Source organism: Aspergillus tanneri (genome assembly GCF_003426965.1).
Source record: "Aspergillus tanneri strain NIH1004 chromosome Unknown AapTan_8_pilon_pilon_pilon, whole genome shotgun sequence".
NCBI classification, from domain to species: domain Eukaryota; kingdom Fungi; phylum Ascomycota; class Eurotiomycetes; order Eurotiales; family Aspergillaceae; genus Aspergillus; species Aspergillus tanneri.
The window spans coordinates 106,265-121,409 of NW_022984635.1; the positions used below are offsets into that span (position 1 = coordinate 106,265).

General features: G+C 44.0%; 4 protein-coding genes across 4 annotated transcripts; 3 read left to right on the plus strand and 1 right to left on the minus strand.

The window, feature by feature from the left end:
* Nucleotides 1–235: 235 nt before the first annotated feature.
* ATNIH1004_010674 (SDR family oxidoreductase) lies at nucleotides 236–1,254 on the minus strand (the record flags this gene model as incomplete). Its single annotated transcript, XM_033575242.1, has 4 exons — nucleotides 236–298; nucleotides 352–564; nucleotides 619–737; nucleotides 813–1,254. 4 exons carry the CDS (start codon nucleotides 1,252–1,254, stop codon nucleotides 236–238), a joined length of 837 nt encoding a protein of 278 aa, XP_033421097.1.
* A 279-nt stretch (nucleotides 1,255–1,533) lies between these two features.
* On the plus strand, nucleotides 1,534–2,078 carry ATNIH1004_010675 (uncharacterized protein; the record flags this gene model as incomplete). Its single annotated transcript, XM_033575243.1, has 2 exons — nucleotides 1,534–1,843; nucleotides 1,933–2,078. The coding sequence occupies 2 exons, from the start codon at nucleotides 1,534–1,536 to the stop codon at nucleotides 2,076–2,078; spliced, it is 456 nt and encodes a 151-aa protein (XP_033421098.1).
* A 5,376-nt stretch (nucleotides 2,079–7,454) lies between these two features.
* On the plus strand, nucleotides 7,455–8,693 carry ATNIH1004_010676 (ferric reductase family protein; the record flags this gene model as incomplete). Its single annotated transcript, XM_033575244.1, has 3 exons — nucleotides 7,455–7,460; nucleotides 7,508–8,311; nucleotides 8,379–8,693. 3 exons carry the CDS (start codon nucleotides 7,455–7,457, stop codon nucleotides 8,691–8,693), a joined length of 1,125 nt encoding a protein of 374 aa, XP_033421099.1.
* A 3,990-nt stretch (nucleotides 8,694–12,683) lies between these two features.
* Nucleotides 12,684–13,124, plus strand: ATNIH1004_010677 (uncharacterized protein; the record flags this gene model as incomplete). Its single annotated transcript, XM_033575245.1, has 2 exons — nucleotides 12,684–12,707; nucleotides 12,825–13,124. 2 exons carry the CDS (start codon nucleotides 12,684–12,686, stop codon nucleotides 13,122–13,124), a joined length of 324 nt encoding a protein of 107 aa, XP_033421100.1.
* Between the last annotated feature and the right edge of the window lie 2,021 nt (nucleotides 13,125–15,145).

Below are 15,145 nucleotides of genomic sequence, written 5' to 3' on the forward strand. Positions count from 1 at the left end.
TGCAGACGCGGACACGGAGAATTTTATATTTTACTTGTCGTCACATTATATACGAAATACAGGCTGCTATACTCGGTAGGGCCGCTGATGGAGATGCTACTGAGTGCCAAGGGGGACAATGGGTTCGAGCTTCCGCGCTAATACTGGTCTAACATGGGTATTCTGCATAGTGGAGTTGTGTCTAGTTAAACATGTACTATTTCAAGTCCAATAGAATGCACGGCCGCCTTCTCCTTTAATTCTCGCGTAAACTCTTCGCCAGCTTATCCAACCCCTGTCCTTTACTCACCATGCGATCCTATCCCCCATGTTAGCATCCGCCTTCCCCTGGGCACAGAACAGCCCACTCACCAATAACCAAGCTGGACACCACTGAGAGACAAATCTCACGGCCAAGCTATTCGGCCCCTTCCATACCAACCCGCCACTGCTACCCAGCACGTTATCCACTATGGACTCAGCAAACTCCTCGGCCGACGCCCCCTTGGGGATTGCCCGACCTGTCGCCCAATTCGAGATAATTTCACGGATTGCTGCGTACCGCGATGTTGGCGGCAGTACCACCTCAGGTACGTTAGTATAAAAGGCTGTTGTAATAATACCGACCATAAGACAAACAACGTCAACACCCAGGGGTGCCAGTTCGAGGCGGAGGGTCTCGGAGAGCTGCACAATAGCAGCCTTGGAAGAGGAGTAGATACCTTTTTCCCCCCAGCCCCACAAGTAATATCGGGCGTCTCACGTTAGCTCAGCACTCCACTCTTCTTCCCCAGCTACCTCAACGTAATGAAAAGAAAGAAAAAGGGATATACCAATCCACGGCATATTCAGCGCCGCCCCCATACTGCTTATATTTATAACCCGCCCTTTTGCCCGCACCAGGAGATCGGCAAATCCCTGGACCAGCCGTAACGGGCCCCAAATATTTGCCTCATAGACATGCTTGGCATGGTCTAGATTCACATCTAGGAGGGGTATAGTATAGCCCATGCCGGCGTTGTTGACTAGAACGTCCAGTCCATGGCCGTGGTCGGTAACAACGCGGACAGCGGCAGCAATAGACGTGGGGTCGGTTACATCCAGCGGCAGCACGTGCACGTTGGAGAGCGAGACCAGTGACTCCAGGATTTTTGAGGTGGAGCGAGCGGTCGCGAAGATATGGTGGCCCTGACGGGCGAGGACAAGGGCCAAGGCGGCACCAATACCGTGGGCAGAGCAGCCAGTAATGAGGATGGTCTTGGGTTGGGAGGACATGGTGGGTGGTTTAATTTGTGGGGGCCTTCTACACTGCAGTGGGGAGCGGGGTTATATAGGGAGGGAGAGGTAGGGGAGAATTAAATGACAGAGGATCAGGTGTCGAACTTCATTCAGCCAAAAAGGTGTATTGTTAACATGTTTCGCCCCCACGACTCTAGGCACGTACATATGTAGCGCCCGGCACAGCCTTAGAATATATCTTGTCAGTATATAGTGCCGGACTAGTTCACGAACGATCTCTTTTATATTATTTTAAATGCGTTCTACAAACCCACAATGGAAAAAATAACACTCCTATCAGCTCCCAAGACGCTCCCATTGGGCTCCGCGCCCGCAGACGAAGTCAGAACCTACATCACCCAACTCCTCGTCAAGAATAATGACGTCCCCGTCGACATTGCTGAGAAATATGCCAGTAAATGGGAAATCGGCCAGTTCTCACAGCTCACGCAAGCCTCGGAGGAGGCCCTCCAGCGTATCTTCGGGGACAATGTCGGTCTGTGTGTCTATATCGCTCTTCAGGAGGCGCTTCGGGAGGACATATCCAAAGTCCTGGATAAAAGACCATCGGCGATTATCAGCAGTTGTATGTGGCTCGCTGTTTTCTTTTCTTTTTCTTTTTTTTTGTTAAAAGTGTATTGGGTAGTTTAAGCTGACCATGTTATCTATCTGCAGATGCCGCCACTGCCTCTACCTTGATTCTGGCGTCCTTCCTATTACTGTTTTTTTTACCAGAATTAGGATTGCAGGCTAAGCGAGGTAACATTATCCTATATTGTCTTTTGGCCCCCGGGATATTTACCAGTTTTGAAGGTTACTGATTCAATTCTCTATAACAGATCGAGTCACGTGGGCTGCGTCCCCGGTCTGGTGGTTACTGTTTGGTGTTTGTGGGATTTTTTATGCCATTAAACACCCATTACATATGGTCAGGGCCGCAATATTTTTCGTTGCAGGAATTGGGGCGGTTACGGTAGGAATTTTGCTTTGGTTTGCATAGAACTAAAAGGACCAAAGGTGGAGTTGCACGAAGGAACCGCAAAACCGCCGCCGAATCCGCAAGTCCGAATGATAAAGTAATGATCTGCATCTTAGATGTCAAATAATATTGCCGTTGGTGGACCAGAATTATGTGACTAGATCGGGGTAAAACCCCCGCGGAGCACACAACAAAATAATCAATCATGAATAACCAAGAAGAATAATCAAGAAGAGCCCAACCAGATCAATTCATTCAAACAAGACCCTTTTACCAATCATACTCTATTTCCTCTTCGGGACTAGACGTATATCTGACATTAGGTGGTTGCCTAATGTGAGAGGTTCACACCCTTGAGTACTTAACCCCTTTTCCTTTTCTTGTATTCTAGAGAGGCGCGAGTAAACCATCTAAGGAAGTATGGTAGTTATCATGGTCTAGGATATTAATATATAGTTCCCTATATTAGGCAACTGGTTGCATGCAGCTGTGCGATGAGCCTACTGCCTCCTCCCCCCCGAGTCACATCACAATTTATACTTGGTTATCGAGTTCGCAAATTTGAATTCTAAGTTAGGTGCAAATTACAGCGCTAGTGACACACGTCATTTGGTTATTTTGTCTACAAGATTCAGATCGCTTGCTCGTTTCGTGACAGTATACGAATTCCGTCAATTTTGTGACCGCCCCACTTGTACCGCTCAGAGAGACAAATTCAAGGGTTGGAATCGGTGCTGACTGTGTTTGCATGCCTTTCCTCCAGGTTTCCTCTGACACCTTACGATTAGTAGAAGTATTGGTAACCGACCCCTGCGCTAGGACCTCCAGGGTCGTTTACAACAATTTTCGGGTGTTCTTGGGGCATGGTGATACCATGGAGGAACCACTAGGTATGGAGCCATGCTTGGCATTCGCCCAGAACACAACCACGAAAGATTCGGGGATCATTTCACTACCCCTCATCACTACAGGGTTCATAAAAGCCAGCATCGGCAGGGCAAAGTCTGGGGCGACAGGCTATCGCTGATCCTTACTATATTTAATAGTTGTCCTAAGTCGGCGGCAGCCGGTCTTACCCAACTTCCGTAACTGATCTCCCGGCCAAGGGGGGGACATTCTCAGCACAAAACACTGGTCATCCCATACCACAAGTGAGAGAGGGAGAATAATGCCAAGAACTTCCAATTATAACTTACTAACTCAAACCTCTCGATCACCGGAGTCGCGGACAAGCTGGTATCTCACTGAATATGTGCAGGTCTTACTGACAAAAAAATACAGAAAACTGCGCTTGTAGGAATCACCAAACCCTTCTGTTATTGTAGTGGTAATTCCGCCCGCCATGCGCCTCCTGCTTTCGTCCTGCCTTCAGTAATCATGTTGCCGTCAGCTTCACGTGGAGACAGTGAATGCCGGACTTGCTGCAAATAAAGCTCCTGAACAGGTTTATGTATTGATAGAGTTGTTTCGCTCGGCCCGCTTCGCTTTCGGCGGCGAAGAAAACATAACCACAACCAGACCACAATAATAATGGCAACTATGGCTGAACCAACACCTATCCCTGCATAAGCACCGTTGGAGAGTCTGGAGGACGCAGGAGATGCTGAAGATATTTGACTTGGAGTAGATGTTGCAGTAGCTGTTGCAGAGGATGAGGATGTAGGCGTAGACTGTGACGATACAGCTGTCGCGAATAACGATTGAGGTAGACGAACTGTTTCTCCTTCAGAAGCATTAGGCTTGATTTTGCAGGCGGATCGCATTGTATCCAAAACTAGAAGAATGCTTATATAAATCAACTGAAGTAAAATCCCAAACAGCCTAGATACTTACAGTTTCCTAGTATAAAGGTTCCCTTCTTGCTTTTCATACAGGATGAGCAGCTTTCAGCATATTTTATAAAAGCACCACTGCTCATCGTGCAATAGTCGTATAGCGGTTTCATCTCTCCGCTACTCGCGTTTATATACCATTTCTCCGAAATCACGGGTGCAAGGGACGAGCAGTCGTCTTCGCACGGCGGCATGAACTTCTGTTTTTGTTTTGAGAATTTATCAAAAAGACAGTAATCAATTGTCCATTTTTGATTAACTGTTGAGTTCGAATTAGTTATTTCGGTGACAACAATGCACGACAATTTTATATGCAATAGAATGAGTAAAAGTGTGACGCACATAAAAACCAGTAGAGGTCATTATCTACCGATGAATTGAATGCAGTGCTTGTACTTTCACACAGTAAGCAATCCTTCATCCTATGTCCTTGCGTGGTTGAGTTGTACAAAGCATCATCACATATCACGTCAGTATCCATTGTGAGGTGGTTCCGTCCGCAGATTGATTCAGATTCGCAGGGAGAGGAGCTGGTGACTTTGATTGCCAGTGTTTTTATCCAGTAACCGGTCCAAATAACTAAAACTGCAATCATTTTCCACATCTTGGATTCAAAATTCCCAGGTCTTGCTCAGACAGGCTTGGAGAAAAGTTTGAGTTAATCGCAAGATAGCAGGAAGAAATCCTCCTCCCGACTGATATAACGAGGCTGAACAAGAAAGGCCAATCACCTCGCAGAGTTACCAGCCTTGGCATTTGTATACAGCCCACTCAAGGCGATCGAAGGGGGGCGCCAAGTACCCTGTAACAAAAGTAATTAGTACAAAAGCAGAAGTAGTCAAAAACACGATCGCGCATCAACAAATGCGGCTGTCGTTAATGGGTTGGAGCCTGTTAACGTCGCAAGTTAGTCATATATGTATGTTGCAACTGAATGAGTGCAATGCCTCAGGCCCCCACGGTGCTCGGCTCCGAGGTTACCTAATCGGGTAAACTCGCCTGTGAAGGGAGGGCGTGAGCTTACCTCAGCACGCTCAGGCCCACCCCCCGGTCGGTTCTATCCTGCGGTTGGTTTCAGTCCCGAGCTGCCTAATCGGGCAGCACTTCTGGGAAGGGCCTGATAAATCTCAGCAAATTTTTGGCGCATCCTCCGTTATTTTGTATGGTATTTGCACTTTTCATCTTAGATTACAGTCATTTTTGGGCAATTGTCTTCGCAAAACACGCGATATTTCCGCAATATACGCACTTTTCCGGGATAAACTGCAAACCGTGGCTCTTTTTGTCGCCTTTTCTTCTTAGCATTCGTTGTTGTTCGTATGATCACTATGGCTAGCTATTCTTGAGAAATCTAAAGACTCTGAGATTCCCTTGTCACTCTCGATGTCAGCACTACTTTCTCTACTTTCTGGGCTGGGATCAAGTGGCTGAAAGTCATGCTCTGCTAAGTGTGCTGTTATCTAGTGCTGGCCCCTCCAGTCGACACCGGACCTGGATGCGGGCCGGGTTCTCGTCTTCCTCACTGAAGCCTTCGTCCAGCCCTCTTTTCCATTTGACACCCGCCCGCCGTGCGGCAGATGTGCCATTAAAATCAGCGGCGACGGACTCACTGAGATGGATCTCAATGGCCTCGATATCGTGCAGTGGATTGGCAGTCTCTGGAAAAAGAGCCAAGTTGGGAAGAAATGCTTCGAAGTAGAGTACAATATTAACATGGTGATCTTGTTTAAAATTACTTGAGAAGTATATATACGAGGGCCCTAACCCCCCCCCAAAAAAAAGAATGATAGTGTCACTCATTAACGTACATATTAGTTGTAAACTAGTATATTGAATAAGAATAGTCGGGCCGTCACACATTGAGGGGGTGAGCTAATGTTGTTTTTTGGAGATAAGTTTGATTTCCCAGATATAACTCACTGAAGGAACTGTATGAATGCCCTTGACATACGGCGTTAATTTTGTTAGTCAGTTTTCTGTAACAAAGTTCTATGGTGGAGAGGGATGGAGTACTATTTGCCAGCACTCTAGCGGCATTAGGTACATATCAATAAATCTAGCTATACAATTGCCGCTCCCTCTGAGCAACACCCAGGCTAAATACGCCTTACTATAAATATTCCAACGCCATATAAATTATGGAAGCACTAACGGGAAAAAAAAAAAAAAAAAAAAAAATTGATAATAAGCAGCTAAACAATGTAAAGTCTGTATATGAATGGGCATGAATTACAACATTTATGATTTATCGCCCTAGGCTATATTGGAAAGAAATACGAAATGCCATCGCCTTTCTTTAAACTATTCTATGGAGTACGAATTATCCTTTATATGGAGCGTATGGTGTCATAAGGCAAGAGGCATAACTACACATACAAAGCTGCCGGTGACTACTCCATAAATAGTTCTTGCACTGATATTCTGTAAAGCATTTGCCAGGCCGGCTTGTTCAGACAATTACCCTGTTTTTCAGTCCGTTTACCTTGTGACGATAGGTGCTCGTGACGAACAGCTTCCAGATATTGAGGTCCGGACAGTATTGCTTCATCCCATACGTCTTCTGATTAGTTCCTTAAGCATGCATCATCGTCGTCTTAGATAGAATGACTACACATGTCACCACGGCACGTAGTTTTTTGACGGGACGATATTATTTAAAAATCATATAAGCTGGGAAGATGAGGGGTGCCAATATCTTTATCACGGGCCCCGAGGGTGGTGTGGTGGCTCTGAATTGACTAGACATTCCTTTCCACAGGCAATACTCTACTTAAGGAGCTACATTGTAGCGAGTTCGCTATATGTGACTCTAGGCTATAAGAACCCTTCGCATTGGCGCCGTCCTTGCTCTACCAGTTTTCTTTGTTATTCTTGCATTGTATGACTCTCACATTGCACAGAGTATGAATGCACTGTCCATTTATGCAATTACCGCTGGCGGTATATTTGTTGGCCTTTTCCTGACTCGGACTCTCTCCATCCTTATCAGCTGGACAAATTTGTTTTCTGCTCTAGTTTCTCGACATCTGACCCTCCCTTTTGTTGTTCATAGGCATCGGCTCTGGGGTCCGTGGACCAGAGCCAGTGTTTTTATTCACGTGTCTTATGCCGCAATTAACATCTTCCTTGTCTTCTTCAGGATCAAATCGTTGAGTGGAGCTGGCCGCAGGGCAGGAGAATTGGCTCTAGTTAATCTTATTTTCCCCTTATCAGCTATCCACTTAAGCCATCTAGCCGACTTACTAGGCATCATTTGGCGTACAGGTCGTAGAATCCACCGTGCTACCGGCTGGATGGCAGTTGCTCTGTTGTCATTTCACATTATTGCAGCGGTTCAGGCTGAGAAATTTCATTTCTCGCTTCGTGAATCCCAAAATCTCTTTACCATGATTGTATGTCTTATTATCAGTATAACTCTGTTCCAACTAACGTCTGGCAGGGTGCTGTTTCACTGGGTGTCCTTGCTCTGCTTTCCGTTCCATTCTTTCGTCGATGGTCGTATGAGATATTCCTCCGGGCGCATCAGATCCTCGCCGTGTTGTTTGTCTACGGTACCTGGCGACATCTTCCGAAAACAAGCGGGCCCCCAAAACTTTACCTCTGGATTGCCTTGGGGATCTTTGCGCTGACTTCATGCCTACAGCTCGTGATCCTTCTATATAGAAACGGGCTCTTTGCGGGCCGCGGTGTTCCAAGGGCCCTAGTATCGTTTAGCATGAGGGAGTCTAAGAAGGAAGGTACTGCTGCAACAGCCACCCAAATTCGCGTTCTTCTGCCTCGATCTGTGAAAATGGAGGCTGGACAGTATATCAACCTCTGGATGCCGTCCGTCAGTCTATGGTCATGGACGCAGACATACCCTTTCACAGTCACATCGTGGTCTAGAGGTAGACAAGATACCATGGAACTATTGGTACAACCACGCCATGGTTTCTCGGTGAATCTTCTTCGCTACGCCGCCGCAGCTGCAGAGGGCTCTGTTTCTTTATTAGTCTTATTCACCGGTCCTCACGGCATGAGTGAAGATGTCAGTCATTATGAAAGCGTCTTGATGGTCGCTAGTGGATTTGGGATCACAGCGGCAATCCCATATTTGAAAAAAATAATCTACGGTTATAACACCTGCACCTCACAAGTTCGCCGACTGCATTTGGTGTGGCAGGTAAAGTCGATTGGCGAGATTATCGCGGCCCAAGGCCTACTAAATAACCTCCTCAAGGACGATATCATGGATGAAGGCTATGTTCGTATTGGATCTTGATGCCGGAAGGCTCCACGAGAAGCTGACGATAGTTGTGACCTATGACTAGATCCTCAATATCTCTATTTACGTCGGGAATGGCCTCGAGCAGAACAAGCTACCCTTTGGTCAGCATAAACGAGTCTCTCTTTACCAGGGTACGCCAGATTGTGGAAGCATAATTTCGCTCGAGGCATCAGGCGACCAGATTGAGAGGCTGCCCAACATACGGGACGAGCAAGGTCGAACGCTGGTGATGGGTAAGGTCCTCGATTTCCTACGTTGCCCCTGTGTTGAATTGACCATGCTGGCTAAGTCTCTGCGACGGATGAACTTCGAGACCACATACGGGAGACGGTACGAGGATACATCCATCGGGGTGTAAGGCTTTTAGAACTAGAGTATCAGCCCAGCGATTAAGAATATCGTTGAACGGGGGAAGACTCCGAGCTGGCTCTGGACGATTTAGAAATGGCTTTGTGTCAACCTGACAAGTACCACTAACCTACGCATGTACAGTGCTAGTGACCACGCCATTCAATCCGTATACTAATTTTGTGTTACAGTTATTTTATTTTGGATCCACTCAGATTACTAGGTAGAATAAGACTGGTAGATTGTTACAAGAGTAGGATCGCTTGTTTAGTCGTGACAGACATACGAATTAGGTGTCAAACCAACACTTTGAATCTGCGGAGGATTAGCAGTCCTGTTCTGTCGTAACGATCGCTCTAAGTTAACCGGGAAGGTGTGCAGGGAGAGTCAAGACGTAATCGGCGATCCAAGCATGATCTGCTGCCGTTTCGTGGGAAAGATGACGAAAAGACGTTGATTTGGGGTGTCAACATGCTGTAGTGTAGTCCGATAAGTTGTTTATGGCGCGAGTTCTAGTGTTAAGTATCCGCGAAGTTGCTGTAATAAGGCCTCCAGTGTAGAATTCATATGGGTATTATAAAGTCCCAAAGTGTAAAGTATAACTACCAGATGACTTATTTTATGAATTAGCCATACATTCATGAATATTGAGAATATGAATAAGGACAATATTCATAGCTATTGAAGATTTAGGAATATCAATATTCCCTTTGGAGCTCTAACCTTCTCTTATATCCGGTCGTTCTACCCTGGACTAATCGGGTTAAACCAATAAATCTTCCACCCATGTCTTTCCTTTTACTTGTACTGAATCATCAAGCCCCGGAGGGTCGCAGTCTTTGCGGAGACACTTTTCAGCTCTCCGACTTGGGTTTGGATAGTAGGGTTCCAGCTATTGTTATGAGCATGCATACTTGTGAACTCATAAAAATCTAAAACAAATCCTAAGCTGCTAAAACTACGCATGCACAACTGTTTCCCTGCATATGTCAAAATAGATAATGGTATCACACATCTTGCTAAATTAGCATGCCCTTCTTAATATTACTGAGTTGTTTTTGGACCACTCCAATAAAGACGAATTAAAAACAGACGGTGCATAGCTTCTTGCTTGGTGCGCCTTCGGCGGCTCGTTTGTATAAGTGTATCATTGTTGAACGTATGCTGGAGAGACACTCTGGTTTACGGGGGAGCAATTAGATTAGGGGTCGTAAATAAAACACCCCGTTTAACCCTGTGGTCCATACTTTCAGAAGGAATTCAATATTTGTTTGCTTGCATCTATTTTTATTATTATTTTTGGTTTCCCACATTTGTGACAATTGCCAGGTAGCCGGGCGAAGATATATGTTCTACCAGGTGTCGAAAAATTGACAGCGCTACTAGGACTGGGAGATGGGGTTTAAAAAAAGATTGTTTAACTTTTTTTTTTCTTTTGTATTCCTCCGGCTTCTCGCGGCCATAGGCTGCATGTAGCTCCGCAGTAATTAGGTCTTTCCTAAGTACCTACAGTAATATTGGGCTTTAGATCCCCACACCACAAGTAATCGAGCAGACCACACAGACCGTGTCCAAGTAGACAGTACTCAAACAGATAGTATCCCAGTAGACAGTATTCCGACAAACAGTATCCCAGCAGACAGGGTCCAACAGACAGAGTTCCAACAGACAGAGTTCCAATAGACAGTATTACAACAGACAATATTTAAGCAGGTAGCCTTCGAGAAGGCAGTATTCAAGCAGGCAGTCTTTGAGCGGACTGTATTCCAGTAAACTGCACATGAAGACCTAACCCTATAAGTAGAGGGAAAGGAGAGGTCATTAGCTGATGGTGACGTCGCAAGATCTCCAGAAAAGGTCTTCGCTATCCGTCATTTCCTAATCTCTATTTTCTAATTTAATCAGGTAAAAATGTTAGATAGGAGTATTATATCAGAATAATATACTGAAGCAGATTTTTTTTTTTTTTTTTTTTTTGCAGTCTTGTTGTTATAGCCGATTGTACTTATTTGTCCAGTCCTCTGTTTTTTCGTTGGGCACTTAGAGGAAACCGAATTCTAGTTCGCATGTATAAACAGGCAGGCCTGTTTCTTGTACTGTATTTGTGAATCGTCAATGAGACATCCATTTACTAACCATATATTATTCAAGATTAAACTTCTGAAACGTCCTTGCTAGTCTGCATATAAGCAAGTCAGGCCCAACAACTAGATACAGTGGTAGCTACGTAATGTCGGCTGTAGTTTATATATAGGAAGCTACAGAGACTTATAACTAAAAATAAAATAATAGCTTTTTAACTATAACCTCTGCATTTGTATTACAGTATACGAAAACCTACGACTCATAGGGAAAACCCATACTGAGGCATATCTGGCAATATCAAGCATAAAACGTAACGAGATCATGAAAACACCCACTAAAGCTAAATAGAATTTTTTTTTTTTTTTTTAGCTTTCCGCACATATACTCCTGAGGATTTCGTACTGAGACAATTATGATCCACGAATATTGTGATTATTCTGTTCAGATAGGCAAATTGAAACCCACGTTTGACAGAATCTCAACCCAAATTCAAGTAACATTTGATGGATTTGGGGTTGTCCGAGGGCAAGGAGTGGCATCCTTTTCTTAATGTATTGGGGCTTGAAGGGCCCCAGCAGCTATCTTCATACTTATAGAAAACGCAGGTACTGTCCTTGCGTATTTCTAAAGATCTAGCATGTATACGTTAGTAAAAATACCGGTATAGGGATAATATAGTAGAACGTCTGTCCATACTGTGCAAAATCGGTGGTATAGCATTCATCACCTCCGATGGATTTGTAAGTGTGGCGACAGTGTTTATCGTCACAGAGGTATCCCTGGTCTTAATTAGGTCTTTCTCCAACAGCAGTTGCTGGTAAATAATACTGAAAACTCATACAAGTAACTGAGCCACTGCCATGGCAGAGGGAAGTATCAGAAGCGTCAAGGTCTTGAAAAAATACATATTGAGTCTGCTAGGCTTGCAGGTAAATGATGTTAGGAAGATATTGAGAAACAGGATGCTGGAGTGTTCTAGCTAAAACTCACTTGAAGACGTCAGGGAAGACATAGGGAATATATAACCAACTAGATATAGGAACGTCCAAAAACTCTTTGATCTTATTAATCCTACGTGATATTATATTGGTGACAACTATATGACGTAAAACATATTTTTATCCTATATTACGTAGAATACCTGGCCCAGTTTCATGCTACACATTCCATTAGTCTCTAAGAAGGCTAAGAAGGTTCACTGCCTAAAAAACTTTAACATATTTAGTGTTATGCAATGACTTGTCATACACTCCCCCGAATGCCTTACTGAGCTTTCCTTGAGAAATGCACCATCTACTTAATTAGTTGGAGCTCCCTTAATAGCATTCACAGAATGTTGGCCCCACTTGCTGCGGCCCTTAGCGAGCTGTTTGTTTCCGCTGGATAACCGCAGCAATACCTCTCTCTTCCAGTTGTTCACGACCTGCGTCACTTTTTACTAGTGCCTAGGTGCTAATGCTCTATTATACTCACATTGCTCCTTTAGCCCTATTGATAAGTATACATTTAATTTATTTCCATACCCAAACTCCCACTCGTCCACTAAGATAAGGCATACTATACTTGTGTCCATATCAATATTTCCTACAATCTCTGCCCACATGCATTATCTATCACGGTTAGAGAAACCCATGTCTATGGCTACTTATTAGACCTTCTTTTACTAGAGGGCTTACAGATGAATAATATACTCCATATACTTAAAATTATATAGTCTCATAGTAAACTATGTGAAACTGAGAATTTCTAAGTTTATCTATACTGTATAGAGATAGTTGGGAAAAAAAAAAAAAAAAAAGGCCAAAAAAAGGCTCGGTTCGAGTGACAGGTCGGTTATTTAGTTGGTAGGCTATCTCCGGGGTTTGGCCCGGGCGGGTTTCGTCTACCGCATTGGATCCTGAAAACTTGTGATGTCATGAACACTCAACAAAGATACAAGGTTGGTATGAGAAGAACGAGACAGAGTAGTGACGCGCTAGACTGCAGCCAAATTAATTTCCTTTCCGGATTAGTGCCCAAGTGGAATATTTACTGGTTGAGCTCAATGGCAGGATAGGATTTTGAGGATACGGGGTTTACCATCGAGGGAACCACCCATTACCAATATCGACTACTTGGTCATTTACATGCTAAAATAATTGTCATTACTGCCAGCGTCACCACCAACGTAAGCACTACACAGCCCCTGACGGCACCTCTTACCTCACCGTCTGAGTACTCCCTCTACACCAACTGTCTGGGCACCTCCCGTGTTCACCTGCCCAATGTTCTTGTTGCGTATTATGGCTTGGTCGTGGCCGTAGCCTCTTCCGGCGCCTGTTTTGTGACCCCCGTCGCTGCAGAACCCACCGCTTGAAAGTACATCGCAGAGGTGTATACTTTTGTAGGTATCTCCACGATAATATCTAATTTAATAGCCTCCTAGCTATGTCTTTGGCCCCTCTCTGCAGCTGGAATCCTACCTAGCCCTATAAAATACTTATTATTATATATTCTTGCTTAGTATTGTCACGGCCTTGATCCTAGGTGGGCTTCTAGGATCTCAACCGCTTGCGCTTAACCACTGAGCCACAAAAAGACCAGAATATCAAGTACAGCGTACTTGATATGCCCATCGCCTTATATAGCAAACCCCCGAAGGGTGCCAGGCCGTCACAAGTATAAGTGTTGTCTGCGCGTATTTGCTGTTTTATAATTTGCAAGTAATACACTCTCTATAGCTCTCTGTTGTGAATTGAGGCTCGATTAAGTAAACAATAGAGCTTCATATACAGAATATATTTAGTATCAAATTGATTGTCAATCAATCTGATGTATATCTTGTATATAAAACCCTAAGTCTATAGACAAGAATATGAATAACAAACAACCTTCCTTGGGATTACAACACTATCTTATACTCTTTAGCAAGTTAATTAATAGCGTTCTACTTTAGAGGATGATTGAATTGTTAAACAACTATTGTATTACAAATGTGAGGGGTAGATGCTACCCTGGACCAAGGTGCAAATAATTGGAAAATAAAGCAAGAAGTAGGATTAAATCATGGCTGGGCATAAGGGCCAGGTCCCTCCAACTTAATTAAGACGGCCTCCATCTTACCAGAAATAGGCCAGAGCCAATGCTAAGTTCTAACATTAACACGTACTAATGGCATCTTCACTTTTCCAAGCAGCAGCCTGTTCAAATGCAACCGAATGACCTCACCACTGACTATAAGAAATCAGTATCTATGAAATCTAAGGAGCTACCTAATTACGTCATCAGGCTGAAAATGACAGCCCATGTCATCATATTCCTGATTAGCGCACTCATATATGGACACCGTAGAACAGTAACCTAGCATATATAACTAGGCTTCTTACCCAGATGTTCAGGTTAAGTCGCCCTATGTTTCGTACATTAACAATCATAATTAGTCAGCTGTACAATATTGGCCAGGTAATTCACCTGCAAAGCAGACTTATATAAGCTGCAAATATTTTGATATGTGGAGCCTTGGCTAATTTACATATTTAGTAACTATTATATATTTCTGCCTTCACGGAATTAAGGACCCATTAAGGTTGAAGCTTACTAAAATATGAGCGCTCAAGGTGCGTAGCGTTTGTTTTGTTAATGCATTTTGCTTACAAAGTTCAGGTCAAGTTTGGGGTGCTGAGCATGGTGTGGTCTCAAACGTTGAGTCAGGCATGGGGCGTATTACTCGGTATCAAGATGGAAGACCTACACGGTTTACTTTCAAGAAACCGTTTGATCAAGTGCCACATATACAGATTACTCCTGATCTTAGCGAGGAAAGGTCATTCCACCAGTTCTGGCTCTATTTCCTAAGCTATGGGAGACCAGCAGTAGATAAGGAAGGGTTCAGTTTAGGAGTGTACTGCAGCCCAGGACACTCTGTCACATTCAGCTATTTTGCAGTAGACATATATGAACTTCCTTAGGAGTTGGCATGGCCAACCCACTAGCTGTCCGCTAATGTTAGTTATCCAGGTACTTAAGATAACTTAATTCTCGGTTATATAAATTTATTGGGGACACGCCAGTCCTTTCTTGCTAAGTTATTGTTCGATTATTGGGGGGGTCTGAAGTGATTGTATTCAGAAGGATGTTCTGCCCAACCCCTCTATGAGGAGTATTGGGTATATATATTCACATGATGTCCCAATATGGACCAGCTTTATTCTGACAGTTATATAAGTAAATATATAAAATAAAAAATAGTAATATAAGTACTTAAACAAGTCTAGAAAGAGGAGGTAGAAATTGAGATAAATAGCCAAGAAACACTCTGCAATTGTAGCTTCGCATATATCAGTGGCGGTTCCGACCACCCACCGGATACACCGACATTTTGAGATAGGAATTCAAACC